The following is a 19,231-nucleotide window of genomic DNA, read 5'->3' on the forward strand; positions in this document are numbered from 1 at the left end:
CCAAAATACCTAAAACTATCCACTTCCTCCAGCCTTTCTCCCTTTAGGCTTACTTCCAACTCACTGCCACCCTCTACCCTTGTACATCTCATCACCTTACTTTTGTCCACATTTACCTTCAACTTTCTCCTATCATACCTTCCCAAACTCTGTCACTACCTCCCTTAATCCTTCCTCTGATCCCGCCACAAGCACAGTGTCGTCAATAAATAACAACTGGCTCATCTCCGACTTTTCTCCATTTTCTATAACCATCTCCAGCCCCCTGACCATCACCTTGTACTTACCTCTCACATCACCCCATCTATGTACACATTGAACAGCAATAATGACCTGCCACATTCCAGTTGTAGTCCCACCTTTACCTCATACCACTCCCTCTCCATTTCCAGTTCTAACACACAATACTACATACATACATACATATACCAAGGCTTTTTCCCCCTTACAAGGGAGGTAGCCAAAAAGTTATAGGCATAAAATCATTCCCACCCATTCCATCCCTGAATACACTCCACCCCCCTCCACCCTCCCTCTTATCTTAGCACCTCCTGGATGATGGGTCATCCCTGCACCTTGTCCACTGCCCTGGGTCAGAGGCAGTGCTGCAAGACACAGCACATCCACAGCAAGGCTGCTTCATTAAATCGGCGACCCCCCCCCTCTCCGTCCCCCCATGCATAAAAGGAGAAGATGGGGAGAAATCCCTTTGGGCTGCGTCAAAATTTTGCTCACACATACTACCTCACCCCCCATCCCACCTCATGCATCACATCATCATCCATATACAACCATTCTCCATTCACCCCTGTCGTCTGTCCTCTCCCGTCCTTCCTCAACAAACATTTCCCTCTTCCCCAAAGCCCCCTTCACCCCATCCATCCACCTCATCCTAGGACGTCCCCTCATGTTCACTCCCTCCACATCTGTCTTCCATATCTCTTTTACTACTCTCATAAAACACTTGACCGTCCTTAACAGCTTTCTTAAAAACAGGCTGTCTTCCTTCAGTATGCATTCAATATCTTCCTTTTCTGTTTACTAATGAGAATTATTTCTTATCTCCAGGGATATAGTAATCATACACATTAACCACTTCACTACGGGCCAAAATCTCGCGGGCAGCATTAGCTGCCAGACGTACGATGTTTCGCCATAATACTCGCATCATAAAAAATAGTCACCACTTATATCGATCGTTCTCTCTTTCACCCGTGAATTTTGAAAACCATAGAAAATGTGATGAAGACAGTTTAGAGAGTATGTCATTATGCAGGGGCAACTACAATAAATATAATCAAGATATGGCAGCCTCGCGTATCCACTTGCTCCTCATGCCGCCTATGTAGGCGGCACCGTATCGAAGGGGTTAAAGATACACCCAGGTATACTTATAAGAAAAAAAAAAAAAAAAATAACTTACCTCAGTTATACTTTCAATATCTTCCTCTTCCGCCAACTCATGAGAATCTCCAACTTCTAAGCAATATTCAGGTATACAGAGTTCCTTAAGCCCTGCTCCTCTCAACCGAGCAATAGCCACAACATCACATCCGCTATAGCTGTATCCTTTAAATAAATTGGAACATTATATCAACACTATTAATTTTTCCACAATAAATAGAAAGGATAATAAATGGATTTTGGATAGACATGAGGTGGATTCAAGGTGGATGTATGTTTTGAATGCCCACCAACCTCATAAAGGAAGAAGGATATTTTGGGATATCTATGTAAAATTTCACCAATTACATAGACAAGGGGTAAATTTTTTAGACATTTTTAGGCACTAAATTGACAAACTATATATGAGGTGCTGCAGGATTCACAAGCATCACAAATATTGAGGGAAAGAGCAAAATATCATGTGAGGACAAAGCTTTTATGATGATCTTTATAAAGTACAAATACAATATAAACTCTGAGTATAGATGTCCCAGTTTTTTTTTGTTTTGTTTTGTTTTTTGGTGAAGTATTGAGTTTGGTGATATGTCTTGAAGAACTAGTTTAGTGATCTGGGTGTGAATGTGTTCTTCCATGGATGTATTTTGCCTCCATTATTTTTGGTTCTCTTCTTTTTACTTTAAACCTCTCACATGTCTCATCTTACTTTGCAACCAACCCCTGAATGCTCACTTCTCTTCTACTACCTTCATTTCATCATCCCACTACTCACTACCTTTCCTTTTATTCCCTCCCACCCATCTTGTTCCATATACGATCTTTCCATACCTTGTCACTCACTCTGAAACACACCCATTTTCATCCACTCCTACCTCTACCCTATCCATCACCTCCTCCCACATTTTTCTCGGATTTTCCTCCTCATTTAAACAGTTTGCTCTAAGCACCTCTCTACCTTCTACCCTTTTCCTCTTCCTTCACCTATCCTCCACTCTTAACTTACCTTCCACCAAAAAATTATCCGATATTTCCCCCACTCTCTCCTCCAAGAACATGGATATCCAGAACTCTTCTTTTAGATATCACTACAGAGTCCATTAATGCAGCATCAACCACCCTTCAATACTCCACCATTTCCCAAGTGTACTTATGCTTGACTGTTTTCTTAAACATGCATGATATACCCACATCCCACACCTCAGAAATACAAATCTCTTCTTATGCAGACAACATAACAAATATGCACACATCACAATGTAGACATGGGGACATCATATCCTCCTCTATGAAATGAAATGCCACTATTTACACAAACAATACTGATAACCCACTTTCGGAGAAGAATATGCGAAAGTATAAAGATCTGTATATTTTGATCACTAACTGTGATCCTCTTCAGCAGATGTGACATCTGCTGAAGAGGATCACAATTAGTGGTCGAAATATACAGATCTTTATACTTTCATTTATTCTCCTCCAAAAGTGGGTTATCAGTATTATTTGTTACACAAACAAGTACAACAATAACACTAACCATAGAGGGTGAGGTGCTCCAAATTCTTGCAGCGCCAAGCCATCATCACGAGTGGATCAGGAGAATCGTGTTCCTCCTCACCTCTGGCATGAGTAAGAATGCCCCAGCCACTATGATTGAGAGTATCAACCAGCATGAGGTGGCACAAGGTCCCTGCATACCAACTGGACATTTCACGCAGGGCTGCTAGGTCGATCTGTCAGGGTGCAATACACAAATCAGTTCTTTACAGGTAAACTGTGCACTTGCAATTCATAAATAATAATATACATACATATACCAAAGGCTTTCCCCCTTACATGGGGGGTTGCCAAAAAGAAAAAGGCATAGAAATCACTCCCACCCATTTCATTTCCCATATATTCCACTCCCTTCCACCCACCTCCCTCCCTCCTATCTTGGCACCTCCTGGATGACGGGTCATCCCTGCACCTTGTCCACTGCCCTGGGTCAGAAGCAGTGTCGCAAGACACAGCACATCCACAGCATCGCCGCTTCATTAAATTGGCGACCCCTCGCTCTCCATCCCCCCATGCATAAAAGGTGAAGACGGGGAGAAATCCCTTCGGGCTGTGTCAAATTCTGCTCACACATACTACCTCACCCCCCATCCCCGCCCATTCCACCTCAGGCATCACATCATCATCCATATACAACCCTTCTCCATTCACCCCTGTCTTCTGTCCTCTCCCGTCCTTCCTCAACAGACATTCCCCTCTTCCCCAAAGCCCCCTTCACCCCATCCATCCACCTCATCCTAGGACGTCCCCTTATGTTCACTCCCTCCACATCTGCCTTCCATACCTCTTTTACTAGTCTTTCTTCACTCATTCTTTCCATATATTATATATATATATTGGAAGCTCGCTGGCTGAGCGGGTTAGGGCGTCATTACTTGTGGTGAAGGTTGAGGTGAGGGTGGTTTGAATCCTGCCACTGGCGAAGTTGAACCAAGGGCATAGTTCATTAAATTCCATGCTACAAAGCCCTCTGTGAGTGCTCTTTGAATTAGATAATAGATTCATTAATTGATTTTGTCCATGCTGGGCATATGTATGGCCCTGATCTAGTTTCTATTTCTCTGGCTAATAGGAGGGGTGGGATGGCATGTGCCAGAATTTACCTCCTTTTGTGAAAAACAGAAATAAAGGAGGAGGAAGACAGTTGGAGAGAAATGGTCGGGTGAACAGTTTCTGGGCTCAACCAGGAGACCAGGTACCAGCCCCTTGGGACAGGACTTCTTTGTGGAGGTTGGGTATTTGTGCTCCTTTGTGGTCCAGCTTAGATCTAGAATTAACTGAGGATTGCTTGAACTCTGTCAATTTTCAGTCTAACTTCCACCTCTGCCTGGAGCATCCTCTTCCAACTGCAGCATAGTAACTCCTTGTAAGACAGACATTGGGCAAAATCTATCTGCCATTTGTCTTCCCATCTCGTAAATACCCTTACCACTACATGGAAGGCTGACCTTTTCCTTCTACTAATCCATGACATGGGAACGGACACATACTTATAATATACAGACAACAGTCCAATATTTCTTTGTAGAGAGATCTATGGTAAGATCCAAGGACCATTACTAAATACTGTGGGGCTCTGGGTTTCAAGTCAAGTGAAACTCGTAGAACAATTACACTTGTTAGATTCAGTGTACACCACCTTACTTAATTTAAATCTTTCTACTAAACTATTTCATATCTTTACGGAGGATTGAATTGAGGACTGCTTCCACTAACAAGTGATAAGGTGTTATTTTCCACCCTCACCCAAATATGAATAAGAAACATCTCTTTATGGAGTCTGGTCAGAGAACTCAACTTTGTAGACTGATATTTACCTAGTTGTATTTTGCGGGAAGGGGAGCTACTCGTACATTCATAGTGTCCCACCTTTGTATCTTGTAGTGTCTAGTTTGCTCTTAAACTCATGTATTGTTTTTGCGCACACTATTTTTTCGTCCAGTTTGTTCCAAGTGTTCACCACTCTATGTGGAAAACTGTTCTTCTTCAGATCCCTTCTGTAGCTATGTTTTTTGAACAATATTGAGGAGTAGGCATGAGTGTTTAATACATACATATACCAAAGGCTTTTTCCCCCCTTACATGGGGGGGGTAGCCAAAAAGAAAAAGGCATAGAAACCACTCCCACCCATTCCATTTCCTATATATTCCACTCCCCTCCACCCTCCCTCTTTTCTTGGCACCTCCTGGATGATGGGTCATCCCTGCATCCTGTCCACTGCCCTGGGTGTGTTTAATAAGAAAATAAAATTTACAGTACTTACCCATTCACAAAAAAATGCCCTGAAGTGTGTGAGGGGCATGGATGGATGAAGAAGACCTGAACTAAGTTGTTCCACACCATCATAGGAATGAATGAGGTTGACAGTGAGAGAACACTGTGGGCTGTGAAAACAAAAGCTCATGTAGACACAAGCTATGTAGAACACAAATGTCATATCAGACATCCACAATTCAATAAAGCCCTACTATATAACCCATTTGCAACTTTATCACATTATTATAGTTTTTATTTATTCATTCATTTATCTATTTATCATTATTATGATTTTTTTTTGCATCCGACCTAGATATGGACCAAAAGGTCTTCTGTCAGCATGCTCTGCCTTTGTAAACCTTTGTAACTCTGGCTACTTACTGTTGCTGTTTGAATCGATGCCACATGTAATCTGTTGTGCCTCTATGCGTTTGATCGATGCCATGGACATGAATGACAAATTTTCGCAGTGGATGATTGTGGGTCAGGACACTTAACAAGCGATCATTGACATAGTCATAGTCTAGACTTAGCACCTATTGGAAGAGTATCCACATTATTATCTATATATAACAGACAGCAAAATCTATCATATAGATTCACATATACAATAAATAACAAATCAATATAGACAAAACAACAGCTGGGACATTGTGACAAGTTGAAGAAGGTGGAAAAAGAAGTCATAGGTCTAATTCCGAGTTTTTTGAGTTAATTCCTGAGCGGCTTTGCTCTATGCTTCTTCAGAGGAATGTGACTGTGAAGAAGCATAGAGCAAAACCAGTCAGGAATAAACTAAAAAAAAACTCGGAACTAGACCCACGACTTTTTTTCCACCTTCTTCAACAGACAAAACAACATATTTTAAGGAAGGCTTATTCTGGACTTAGGACTGCTTAGAATATTTCAACCTGTCATCTGCTGATACACGTCAGAAGAATAATAGCACAAGAGGGAAATGTGACCATACTATAATGGTTTAATCTAGAACAGTGTAAAGCTTCCATGTGGTGGTTGTATTTAGCAGAACCTCTGCAATCACAATCATATTTAGACAGTAAAATTAATAAAACCCTGCTGCTGAGCACTGCCCAGTGTAGTTCCTGTTAAAAAGTTGCAGGACTAACTTAGCAGGAAAGAGAAAAGAATGAAACTTGGGCAGTTACTGGGAAGATAAATAAAATAATGTTTGGGATCAAAATATATGAACTAGTTGTATTTTCCTAACTTTTGGTACAAAATTACTACTCGAAAACATACATTCATAAACCAAAAAGAATTTTCCCCTTGTAAGGGGGATAGCCTAATCATGGCACACACCACCTTACCCACCCCACAGTCAATTGCTGTCCCTTCTCTCTTGGCTCCTTGTGGAAGAAGACTCGCTGACAAGGTATATTGGATTTTATTATTATTATAATTTTTTTCATTTCATAATCATATTTCATAAATATATAGCACTGTATGGTGCAGGGTATTGGAATTTAAGAGAGGGAGAGATAAGTTTACATGGGTTTGATATGATATGATTTGATTTAACGTCACAAACTCCCCCCCTATAAGAAGGCTAGGACGATGCCCCTTACAGAGGACTTTGTAGCGAGGGATTTAATGAACCATGCCCTTGGTTCAATTTCACCGGTGGCAGGGCTCAAACTGCCATCCCCTCGACCTTCGCTGCAAGTAACAATGCCCTAACCCGCTCGGCCAGCGAGCTTCCTGATTTGATATGAAATGTCTAAAAAGTATGGTAAGGGTTGCAAGGTTGTATAAGAGTGAGAAATGAGGAAATGAGGAGGAGAGCGGGAGTGGAAAATAATATGGCAGATAGGGTTGATGGAAGAGTATTGGGATGGTTTGGATACATGGAAAGAATGAATGAATGAAGATTAGTAAAAGAGGTGTAGAATGCAGAGGTGGAGGGAGTGAACTTGAGGAGACGACCAAGGATAAGGTGGATGGACGGGGTGAAAGAGACGTTGAGCAAGAGGGAAATGTCTGTTGAGCAAGGAAGGAAGAAGGGAAGAGATAGGGGCAAGTGGAGAATGGTTGTGTATAGATGATACTGTGATGTAAAGAAGAGAGGGGGTAGGGGATGGATGGGTAGGAGGTGGTCATGATTGATTGATTTATGAAAATTTTGGCTTGAAGGCCAAGCGCCGGACTCGGTAGGCCATTCAGCGGAGAGGTGGTTATATATAAATATTTTGATGCAGCCTGAAGAGATTTCTCCCTCATCTTCTCTTTCTTCTGCATGAGGGGATGGAGAATAGGGGTCACTGATTAAGTGAAGCGGCCTTGCTGTGGATGTGTTGTGTCTCATTGCATTGCTTCTGACCCAGGGCAGTGGACAGGATACAGAGATGACCTGTCATCCATGAGGAGCTAAGAGGAGAGGGAGGAAAGCGTGGTGGAGGGGAGGGGAGTGGAGTGGAGTGGGAGAGGGTACGTGCCTTTTGACTTGGCTACCTCCCTTGTAAGGTGGAAAAAGCCTTTGGTAAATACATAATTGTATATTATATTTAATCATTATGTTTTTGTTTCATACATCTTTACATTCCTGATGGGAGTCCCATGGTGTAACTTATAGAACCAAGTGTAGTAATATTCGGGAAGAAAGGAAAGAAAAATCAAGCTCTGTTTAATTCCCCTCACCTATACATAAGATACTACTAAGTGGAATGATTGGAACCACAGGGCTTTCCTACTAAAATTGTGAGTGACTATCATACGTAACAAAGACAGTGTTGAGAGGAAAGTAGAAAGTGAAAGACTTACAATAAGAAAGTAAAATCACAAAAGAAAGACAGCACATAGAGACAACAACAGTGGTGACAGGCGACCACATAACATACACACAAATATCTTTACATTTCTAATTCCTTCTCTTATGCCTTATGAACTAATCTGCAAATTTGTCAGTGGTGTAAAATGATCTGGTGTTATGTCCAGTAAAACATAAGAAAGTAAAATCACAAAAGAAAGATGGCACATAGAAATGACAACAGAGGTGACAGGGGACCACATATATACATACACACAAATATCTTTACATTTCTAATACCTTCTCTTATGCCTTATGAACTAACCTGCAAATTTGTTAGTGGTGTAAAGTGATCTGGTGTTGTCTAGTAAAGCATAAGAAAATAAAATCACAAAAGAAAGATGGCACAAAGAAACGACAACAGTGATGACAGGCGACCACATATATACATACACACAAATATCTTTACATTTCTAATACCTTCTCTTATGGCTTATGAACTAACCTGCAAATTTGTCAGTGGTGTAAAGTGATCTGGTGTTATGTCCAGTAAAGCATAGGAGTTTGGATCATACTTGACTGAGGCTGCTCCAAGAGTGGAGATACTAGAACCCTGATACTGGCCTAGGATGGGAAGCAATACGTCTATTCGGTCTGTGAGGTCTTGAAGGCATCCAAGTATTAGAGTTCTAAGGTTTCTGCTGTTTATAATCACCTCCTCAATGGACTCAAGGGCACTGTTATGAAAAGCAAACATGTTTAAGTAGTTAATAGTTTTCAAAAGTTTATCAGAATAGCTACAGGATTAAATTTTTCCATATACTAAAGGCTGGACTCAAGGACACTGTCATGAAAAGCAAACATGTTGAAGTAGTTAATGGTTTTCAAAAGTTTATCAGAATAGCTACAGGATTGCATTTTCCTATATACTAAGGCTGCAATACCCCATATATGAGGAAGTGGCTCAGACAAATCATAAATCACACCAAAGGCCCACCCTTCCCACTGCAGTTTTACCTCTCAATAAATTGGTATGAGGACCTCCTAATTGGCAGGCATCTTGAGGCTATAGTATTCTTGTTGTTATTGTTATTATTGTTACGAAGTTGGTAATAATAGTAGAAACGATCTTGACCTCTCAAAAATGTATGGCAGTGAGATGGCCACAGAACTAACTCCTCCACCTGTGAACAAAGAAGAGAAAATACAGTTGAAAATTGACATCATTCCTTCACGTCTCTTTCTACATAGTCATGAAGTTCTACAGATTTCCTATTATGCTATAAATCTTTACAAATCTATTTCAATCATACCATGGTTACAAATTTGACATACATATGACAAAAGGTCTCCCCACCCAAGTCAAAGTATATACATGGCGCGGGGGGGGGGGGGAATCCATCTTAGCTCTTTGTGGATGAAGCGACCCTATTCCCTGCCACACTACTATAGTCAGAGATGATGCACCAAGACACAACACAACAGCAGGAACCTAAACCCAGAGGTGAATTATCCCCCACCACTTGTTATGTCGTAATACAATCCAAGGAAAAATGCCTTCACCAAAACAGCATTGCATTATATCATGAAGAAAATGTTCTCTAAAACTAGTTTCAAACTCACAACTCTAGAACATTGGAAAACAGCTACAGAGATATGGAAAATCAAGCTCAATACAGATGCCACCCCTTCTCTAACAAAGGTGTGGAGGGAGAGAGAAAAAAAGAATAAATAAATAAAAATATATAAAAAAATAAAAAAATAAACATGCAGAAGGTCTTAATAAGATCTTAAATATCCACCTGAAATACTTTGGCCTAAATGGAGAGAAAGAAAGAAAGAAAGAAAGAAAGAAAGAAAGAAAGAAAAAATAACCACTCCTGGCTTTACAACAAAATTTTATAAATCTGGAAAAGAACACATTTTAAGCCCACGATAAAACCAAAGCCCCAGAAAACCCAGCATTCAACAGACTAATCTCATTACTGTCCATTGTATCCAAGCTGATAGAAAGTCTATTGCAGAAATCAATGATAACTTATTTGCCCATCTCTCCAAACCAACACTGATTCATGGAGGACCACCCCCACTGTGGTGTAACTGTGGTGTAACTGTGGCGTAGTTGCTATGGCACACTATGTAGCAAGATGCGTTACTCACACAAGAGTACAATGGCACCCTTCATACGGTTCGATACATGAGAGTACTAGGTAATATAAAAGTGTAGTGCTATGTAGGCCTACACTGTTATATTAAGACACTGCAGCACAACAATAACACATTATATACTTATGAGTGTAGACATTGTAGCATGCTGATGCCACATGGATGTAATTATGCCCAGAGCAAAGGGCTACTAGGTAAATTTGTAAACGACCTCATTAACACCTGGCAACACCGCATGTCCTGCGGGCTAGGTGCACCCCGTGGGCATTCGTGCAATGCTAGAGTCATGGTCATAGCCATCGGCGTCGCATGTGGCACCCTTTCATGTAGACTGATATTCCAAATAATATTTAATTGTTCTACGTGTTTCACTGTCGCCTTCCACGGTAATGATACATGGCGCAGCTCTCTTACCGCAGGTGGATCATTGCAGGATATCATGACCTACTGATGCTTATACAAAGCAGCGAGGATAACAGCCCCAGCCATTCACGCTGCCCCGAGCCTATGTCCTGTCTCCATATACAACCAAGCTCAGCGCTGGGCGTGAACGGCCTCGTCACAGCATCCTCCCTCCATATGCTCGTAACCTATCGATACCTGCCAGTCATCTAACCACCAGCATGACCCCAGGAAATGCTGGGCAGCTGACAGTACCTGCCCCAAATGCTGGCAAAAAGGACACTACCCTCGTATCCCGAAGTGCCCTGCCAGAGACGTCCAATGCTGCGCCTGCAATAAAAAAGTGTCACTGGGAGAAGTACTGCAAGTCGGCCAAGGATCAGAGCCAGGGACACCACAGTTCATCAAGTTCTGGCACAGCTCCCCCCTCAGCAATTGCCGTCACATTACTGATGACTCCCATATATGTCTGACGTCCGTCTGCATCCTTCTTCACTTCTGGGATGTGTCCTTGGGTTTGCATAGGTTACCTGATACAGGTGCAAACGTTACGGTGATTGGCACTCGACACCTAGACATACTGGGTATACCTAGGGCCAGCTTGCAGTCCCTACCCCTGGCACCCACATCCATAGCCGATGGCTTACATGTCACCTGCTGTGGGATGTTTCCGGGCCACCTTGACGCTCGGTGACAGGGACTGTACCACCAATACACAGGTCCACAAAGGGGTCCAAATGCCCCTTCTCTTGTTTGGCCACTAACACGAGTTGGTCATAATCTCACCCAACTTCCTGAAACCCATCTTCGCTGTGACCCGTGTGAATAGGTGTACCGAGTTACCCCTCCCTGCTACTAGTTTGCCATCTGCCACTGGTGACTACCTCCTACGGAAATTTAGCGACGTGTTAGTCTCCAAAGAGGACCTCCACACCGATACCCTAGGAAAGATGGTGGGTCCCTCCCATAAGAATCCACCTGAAAGCCGAAGTGGTGCCCTTCGCCATCCCCACACCCTGGTCGATACCGTTCGCTTTACAGAAACAAGTGAAAAAAGAACTTGATTCAATGGTGCAGCAAGGTATCATCACGACTGCTGGTGAGGAGCCTTTGGAGTGGTGCCACCCAATGGTTCTCATAATCAAGAGTAACGGTGTACGTATCACGGTGGACCTGACCAAACTCAATTCTCTGGTATCACACCCCACCCATCCCTCACCCACACATTTCACGGCTGTCCGCAGTGTCAACCACACTGCGAGGTACTTTATGACAGCAGACACCTTGCACAGTTATTGGTAGATGGAACTCGCCGAAGAGGACCAGTATTTCACCACGTTCATCACTCCTTACAGGCGATACAAGCATTGGCGGGGACCAATGGGCTTTGCAGCTACTGCCTCCATGGCGACTTGGCTCTACAGGGCCTTGCAAATTGTGTTAAGGTGGTGGATGACATCTTCCTGTTTTACGAGGACCTCCCCTCCCATTTCTGGAGGATCCATCAAATACTCACTAGGTGTTACCCCAATGGCATTACTCTCTACAAAGAGAAATTCATGGTCACTGCACCTTCACATCAGCTTCTGTCGCTACCGACTTTCCGCCAATGGCATCTCTGCTGATAAGGACAACGTCATTGCCACATGGTATTTCCTCACGCATGCCAACTTGACCAACATCAACTCCTTCGTGGGCCTGTTGAACCAACTAGCGAACTTCTCTCCAGGTACTGCGACCGCAGTACAACCCTTATGGCCCCTAAAACCCCTAAACGCTCATTTACCTGAACTCCGAATCATGACAAAGCCTTTGTTGACGTCAAGCGAGCTCTGTCGTCACTGCCCATACTGGCACTCTTCGACCCCATTCTGCATGTTGTTCTTCAGACAGATGTGTTGCGCCTCTACGGCATTGGGTACGCCCTCCTCTAGGATGATGATCAGAGGCACCTGCATCTTGCAATTCCTGACGGATGCAGAAACTCGTTATGCCATCAGTGAGCTGGAGATGCTCGCTGTTGCCTGGGCAATGTGTAGGTGCAAACTATATCTGTTCAGTTTGCACAACTTCATGTTGATGACGGACCATTGCCTGCTCATCCCCATCCTCAACTCCTATATCCTGGGCACTGTTGAGAAACCCTGTTTCTAGCAGCTTAAGTATCTCTCGGCCTTCGTCTTCATGGCAGTATGGTGCGCCAGGAAGTGGTTCTGTATCCCAAACACCCTTTCATGAGCCCTAGTCTCCTGCCCCACGTTGGAGGACGAGACCAACTGTGACAAGGCCGCTGAGTATGTCAGGAGCATCGTCACTTGCAATGCCAGTGCTCGTGTGGGCCAGCTACCATCCACTGTCAACGCCGGCAGGAACCTCCAGGAACTCCGGGCTGCAGCAAGGATGGACCATGCTTAATGGTCACCTACTTATTTGCATGTCCTCTGGGTTCCTGTCCAATTACTTTGCCTGATGTATGATGATTAGATGATGCACCACAATACTTGTATTATAAAATATAGTTACAGCTGTATCACTCATTCTCTTTCACTGAATATTAATAACCGCAGAAAATTTGATCAAGCCAGTTCACAGAATACAGGGGTCACTCAGCTACGACTACAAAGTAAATATAATCAAGACACCAATGCTGGCATCCTCATGTACTTGAAAAAGCTGTAATAAGCGAAACGTCGTACAAATAAAGGCTCCGTCCTCATATGGTGTTTAACTCGTCAGTCTTGTCGGCAACTGCTACTTTCATGAAAATTGTCACAACACCGAGGACAGAATGGAACCTTTATACGGTACTTGAAAAAGCTGTAATAAGCGAAACGTCATACAAATAAAGGCTCCGTCCTCACATGGTGTTTAACTCATCATCCTTATATCCCCATTCCTACCTCATGATGCATACATAGGCATCATATGGAAAAGGTTAATACACTATAAGCATATACATATATGTACTACTAAATAACAAAAACAAGCAATATCCATGCTACGTTTCTGCACCAGATCTGTTACTTGTTAATACTGCCACCAGGTGGCTGAACACTTACAACACCATCTCATTCTTCCTTCCTCATTCTTTGCTACACCACATGATCACTGCCTAATTTCTCCTGTGGTGTGTTATTTACCCTGCAGTTGCTAAGATGTTGCGAGGGGAGCCAGTGGCTTCTAACAAGAAGGGGAAGGACCCCACCATCAATGCAGTGAAGAAAGAGATATTAGGAAAGCACGAGAGCAGTGTCAGGGTGATAGATCTTGGAAAAATGTTTGGCTGGTCACCCTCAACCATCTGCACCATACTAAAGAAAAAGGAAGAAATTGAGAAAATGGACATGGCCATGGTGAGCAAGTGTTGACCCTAAGATCTGGATGAGGTGGAAGAGCTGTTAACGGTGTAAATCAATGAGAAACAGCTGGTCCAAGACATGATAAGAGACAACAATTTTCAAGAAAGCTATATTAATGCATCAGGACATTATCAAGAATACACCAATAACATCTGCAGACAATAAGGCATTTCAGGCAAGTAGTGAGTGGATGGTTTGAAAAGTTCATGAACTTAAGAACAGGCATCCACAGTGTCGTGTACCATAGTGAAGTGGCAAGTTTGGACATGATGGGTGTGGATTACTTTGTAAAAAAAAAAGATTCAAGACAGTCATCAACACTGGGCCCTTTGTGCTGCAACAGGTTTTTAAATGCATTAAAACAGTCCTCTTTTGGGAAAAGATGCCAAAGGAGGATATCATCATGAGAGAAAAGGCACTATCTGGCCACAAGTCTATGAAAGACAGCCTTATCCTCCTGTTATGTACCAGTGCTAGAGGTGACTTAAAAATTGAGCCTCTTCTCATCTACCACTTGGAAGCTCCACATCCTTTTCACAAAAACAAAGTGCAGAAGAGCAAACTCCCAGTGATGTGGAGGTCCAATGGCAAGGCATGTGGAAAACTATTTCTTCACATCTTTTCAACATATAGTAGTAGGCCTCCATCAGTCGATATCGACTATGGATATTGCGCCGGAGAAAGTCATGATTTTGCTAGCGACAGTGACGGCTGTGGCTGGTGAGTCCGATGCGGGAGTGGCAGTCTCGGCCGCATTTGCTGCATGTGTGGCTGCTGGGGCGTGTGCCTTCCGCTTGGCTCTCTTTTCACTGGCTGTGGTCAGAATTTTTTCCTCTCCAGACTTCAGCTTGTGAAGTACACTGTGCCATATGGTCTTTCTTAATTTACTCCTATGATCTCTTAAAGCACTTCTCACAATGATAGTTATTATGAGATGAGTGAAAAATGAGGAGGATGGTGGTATACTATTGCAAAAAGAACTACATACTATTCTTGCATGGAGCCAAGTATGGGAAATGAAGTTCGATACCAAAAAATGCAAAATACTGGAAATGGGCAAAGTTGCAAAAGACCATCCTTAAATTATTCCTTGGGAAGACAACCCATTACAAAAACAAAGGAGGAGAAAAATTTGGGGGTGTTGTAAAAGACAACCTGTCACTTAACAGACATATCAGCAAGACTGTGGGAGAGATGTACAGACTACTGCAGAAGATTAAAGTGGCTTTTCCCTATATGGATGAGGAGATGATGAAAAAACTGATTGAAACCCTGATTCGTCCAAGAATAAAATATGCATCAGTAATATGGTCCCCACACAGAGTGCAAGATGTAAGCAAGATTGAGAGAATACAAAAGGCAGGAACTACACTGGTCCCTAGCCTGGCAAATAAACCATATGATGAAAGAGATAGAAGAGAGGGGTGATATGATTACTGTATTCAGGTCACTAAAGGGGATAGATTGCATTGACAAGAGATCTCTTGATTAAGGATGAGGGAGCTTTAAGAGGTCATGGGAACAAACCAAGAACGACCACATAATTAAAAAATGTGAAGAAATACAGTTTTCCATATAGATGCATAAATACATGGAATCACTTAGAAAGTGATATAGCCCAAGCTCAAACAATATATGAATTCAAATCTAAATATGATAATTGGAAATCAAGGAAACAGATTAAGTTGAAACTGTACATGGATATGAGGTTTGGTATAAAAAAATTCAAAAGTAGATGAGACCCAATGAGCATTGCACCTTTCCTATATACTATAATTAGTTGAAATAAGTCAAACATACAAACACAACTACCTACAACATGTAAGACATCCACACAAAATATATATGGTATATACACTACCAACAACCAAACACCTTCAAACATCAGCCCTATAAAGAAATCCACACCACAACAAGCAAAAGCCATAATGGTAGGACTGCATTCTGGTCACCACCTAGCTTTAAAATAATGCCAACAGAGAATAGACCTGACTGTGAAAGCAACTATCCCAGATATAATTATCATACAAGATACTAAACACCTTTTGGCCCCATTCTAGTCATACCTAACAAACAACATAAGATCTCTTCCTTGTGTGACTTACGGGCCAATCCAGCGGTTATTGTTGATTACCTAGGGACTGTTGGTCTTCTGTACGAGAGACCTGGAGCTAAAGATTAACTGACTGATCCCAAAGAATAGACACTGTGGAATCAATTCCCTATTCCAATCTGACCATTCAGAATCTGCTCTTGGAGAACAGATGAATAAGTGCCCATTGTCTTACACGACTGAAGATATTTCTCATTTTCTAGGGGTCACAGGTCAACTCGGCTTATCGCCAATTCCGCCAACCAGCTTGGCCTCATCCTATACCAACTCGGGCTGTTTTCTTACTGACTTGGTTGGCCACTTGGAGTATTATTCTATCATATTTGTGCTTTACTGGGATCAAAATGTACATGCTCATTTGCAATGTTTTTTTTTTTTTACTTTTGTGCTCTGGATGGATCAACATGGACATGCTGGATTTTTATATTGATCAATTGAAAATTTATATTTTATCTTTTGTGCTTTGACATTGTATATATGTCCTGTTCCAATCCTCTATGCATTTATCTGTCTATGACAATATATAGAAATGATTAGTAAAATAAAATCTTCAAAACATTAGAAATGGGTATGTTTTACAAGTGCACACCTACATGATATAGCATTAGAAAATCAAGTATTAGTTTTGTAAATCATAATACATCAACATAATATATATTTTTCTTGGCAGAAATCAATAACAGAAAATATTGCTAAAAGCAATACAGAAATTATCAAAGTTGCAGTGACTCCTTGAGATGCCATCTTTGTTTTGATAGATTCAGAGGTAAAAGATGACAATGACGACCCTGATGACTTCTAGAATTACAGGTACTGCATTACTAAATGCAGGTTGGGTTAGGTATGTAGGTTAAGTTAGGTTAGAATAGATGCATTTATCATACTTTAATTTTTTTTACCTAAGCATCTATTGAAATAAAAATGGCATCTCAAGCAGTGGCTGTGGCTTCATTCATTTGTATATTGCTTCTAGCAATTTTTCTGTTATTGATTTCCGCCAAGAAAAAAGCATATTACATTTATGTTTTATAATTTACAAAATTCATATGAAATTTTCTATTGCTATATTGCATAGGTGTGCATTTCTAAAAATTTACCCAAAATATTACTTTGTGTTCATATTATTCCCCACCATGGGCAAACTAGTCCACATTCATGTACAAGGCTATCTACTTCAGTTTTGGGATAGATGTAAGACTTTATCATAACTCCATACACAGTCCATGAGATCATATGCATTTTTTGAAAATAAAGAACAGGTTAGTAGTTGAAGATGGGCTGAGTTGGTAATCTCAGTAATTGGCTGAGGCTGAGTTGATATATGTCAAGGCCAAGTTGGTTGGCTGAGTTGGCCCTACACCTTTCCAAGTTATGGTAATCTTTTCTCCTTTGCAAGATTTATTCCTTTCCTATTATTGTTCAGATCTAGTTCTTCCAATGAAAGTGCTCTCAACAGAATACTGTCACAAACCAATAATAATATCACCAACGTTTGTAGTAAAATCCAGTAAAATTCCAGAAGCACACAAACACAAATATCTATAATGAAATTTTTGCTGTCCAATAGCTCCTAACCTAACAATTCCATGAAAAATAAGTCTTTCAAATGCAAAAGAAAAAAAAATGTGAAAAATGCATTTGTGTGCAATTGCAACAGAACTAAAAATTTAAAGGGACAATGAAGGTGACTTAAGGGTGTTGGAACAGGTTGAGCAGACCATACTTAAGAGTAGATCAGAGAGAAATTGCCCCAAAAAACTATGGTAATCAGGAAAAATAGAAAAATATACAGTTTCACTAATTTCAATCTCTGCAAAAATCTTGAGCAGTTGCATGTTGTGATTTCATGCAGTCATTGCAGAAAAGCAAAAATTTACCAGATCTCAGGAGTTGTAACCATTTATCAGTTTCTATATATTCAAAGTTTCTTAAGTCAGGCTAATATCAGTTTCTTAACACTTCCCATTACATTACATTCCCACGGTGAGAATTCTGCTAAAATTTATGACAATCAAAAACTTAGTACTACTACTAACACATCTATATTTACATGTCATAATATGAAAGCACATATACTAACTTCTCACGCCACGTATATATTCAAGAACGTAATACAATACCCCAAAACAATTAGTCCTTACTTTAGAAGGTGAAGGTCACCAGTACCAAAACTTTTGTTCTCAAGGATAATTAACACCTCAATCATAATTCTGTGTGTACATACCTGAGGGTTTCGTGTGAGTTTGAGTAATACATGATCTGTTTCGGAGAGGCAAGAAGCGCTGATGGTCTCGAAATGGAGTACACAGGATCTGAGTTTCCTGGCTCCCCAAGAGGCCAGGAACTTGGACCTTTCCACCTGCCCTATTTCGTTACTTTTGAACTCAAACGCTAATTTTCTCCAAAAATTAGGGTGAAATAAGGCTGGGCGCCATGATTTACAGGTAGAGCAAGCACTAATTCTATCAGACAATGGCAAATAAGACAGAATTTCGATCAAAATAACGCTAGGAAGAAAGTTCCAGTGCCATTGGGGCTGTGTCGACATGTTTACTAACTAACGCTCTGCTGCCAAATCTTGATCTGAAGATACACTGGAATGAAATGTAGTCCTTTAATCGCATAACTGACTAGATGTATCATACGTTCGTTTGTAATTATGTATATATGATCCTTCATTCACTTTCACCTAACTGTCACTATTATAAAGAAAACTATTCCTCTATTAATGCTTTGTAACTCCTGCAGAACCATCTAATGTCAAATGTTAAGATAAGGTTGATAATCAACAAACATGTACGGTTCTACAATTATTCATTGGTACCAAGAAGATACTGTGTTAATAATACATCACAGTGAATGATGTTTAGTCAATTAATATCACAATACTATAAACTGAGACAAAAATATATTCAAAGTAACGTAGAGGATTGGGAAATATCTTTGAATACAAAGAAAGTTTCTGCTTATTGATATATAGTAATATACATTATAATAAATCTTGAGTCATACCACATTCATAATTTTTGTATTGTATCAGTAATACAATTTTGCTTGCTGACTTCATAGAAATATCATAATATGAATTCTTACCATAAACCTAGTAAGTTTAATAAAACTATACGAAAATGTATTAACTCGCTCGAAGATTTTGATCTGTCAAAGAACTGATGCGCAGCAGTGTGTTGCCAAGAGCTAAATATAATTATTTG

The 19,231-nt window shown here is 41.0% G+C and overlaps 1 protein-coding gene across 1 annotated transcript in view; it reads right to left on the bottom strand.

The window, feature by feature from the left end:
- The window catches only part of LOC143041695 (F-box only protein 33), a 20,185-nt gene extending 1,417 nt beyond the window's left edge, over positions 1-18,768 (bottom strand). The window contains exons 1-7 of the mRNA XM_076213707.1: positions 18,244-18,768; positions 8,997-9,163; positions 8,485-8,716; positions 5,597-5,751; positions 5,223-5,343; positions 2,939-3,134; positions 1,424-1,569 (exon numbers count right to left, since the gene is read on the bottom strand). Of these exons, the coding sequence (XP_076069822.1) occupies positions 1,424-1,569; positions 2,939-3,134; positions 5,223-5,343; positions 5,597-5,751; positions 8,485-8,716; positions 8,997-9,163; positions 18,244-18,567 (1,341 nt within the window). The 5' untranslated portion in view covers positions 18,568-18,768. The remainder of the gene's footprint in view (positions 1-1,423; positions 1,570-2,938; positions 3,135-5,222; positions 5,344-5,596; positions 5,752-8,484; positions 8,717-8,996; positions 9,164-18,243) is intronic.
- Between the last annotated feature and the right edge of the window lie 463 nt (positions 18,769-19,231).

Source organism: Oratosquilla oratoria, chromosome 31 (assembly GCF_046742065.1).
Source record: "Oratosquilla oratoria isolate Oo_2021 chromosome 31, ASM4674206v1, whole genome shotgun sequence".
Classification (NCBI taxonomy): Eukaryota; Metazoa; Arthropoda; class Malacostraca; order Stomatopoda; family Squillidae; genus Oratosquilla; species Oratosquilla oratoria.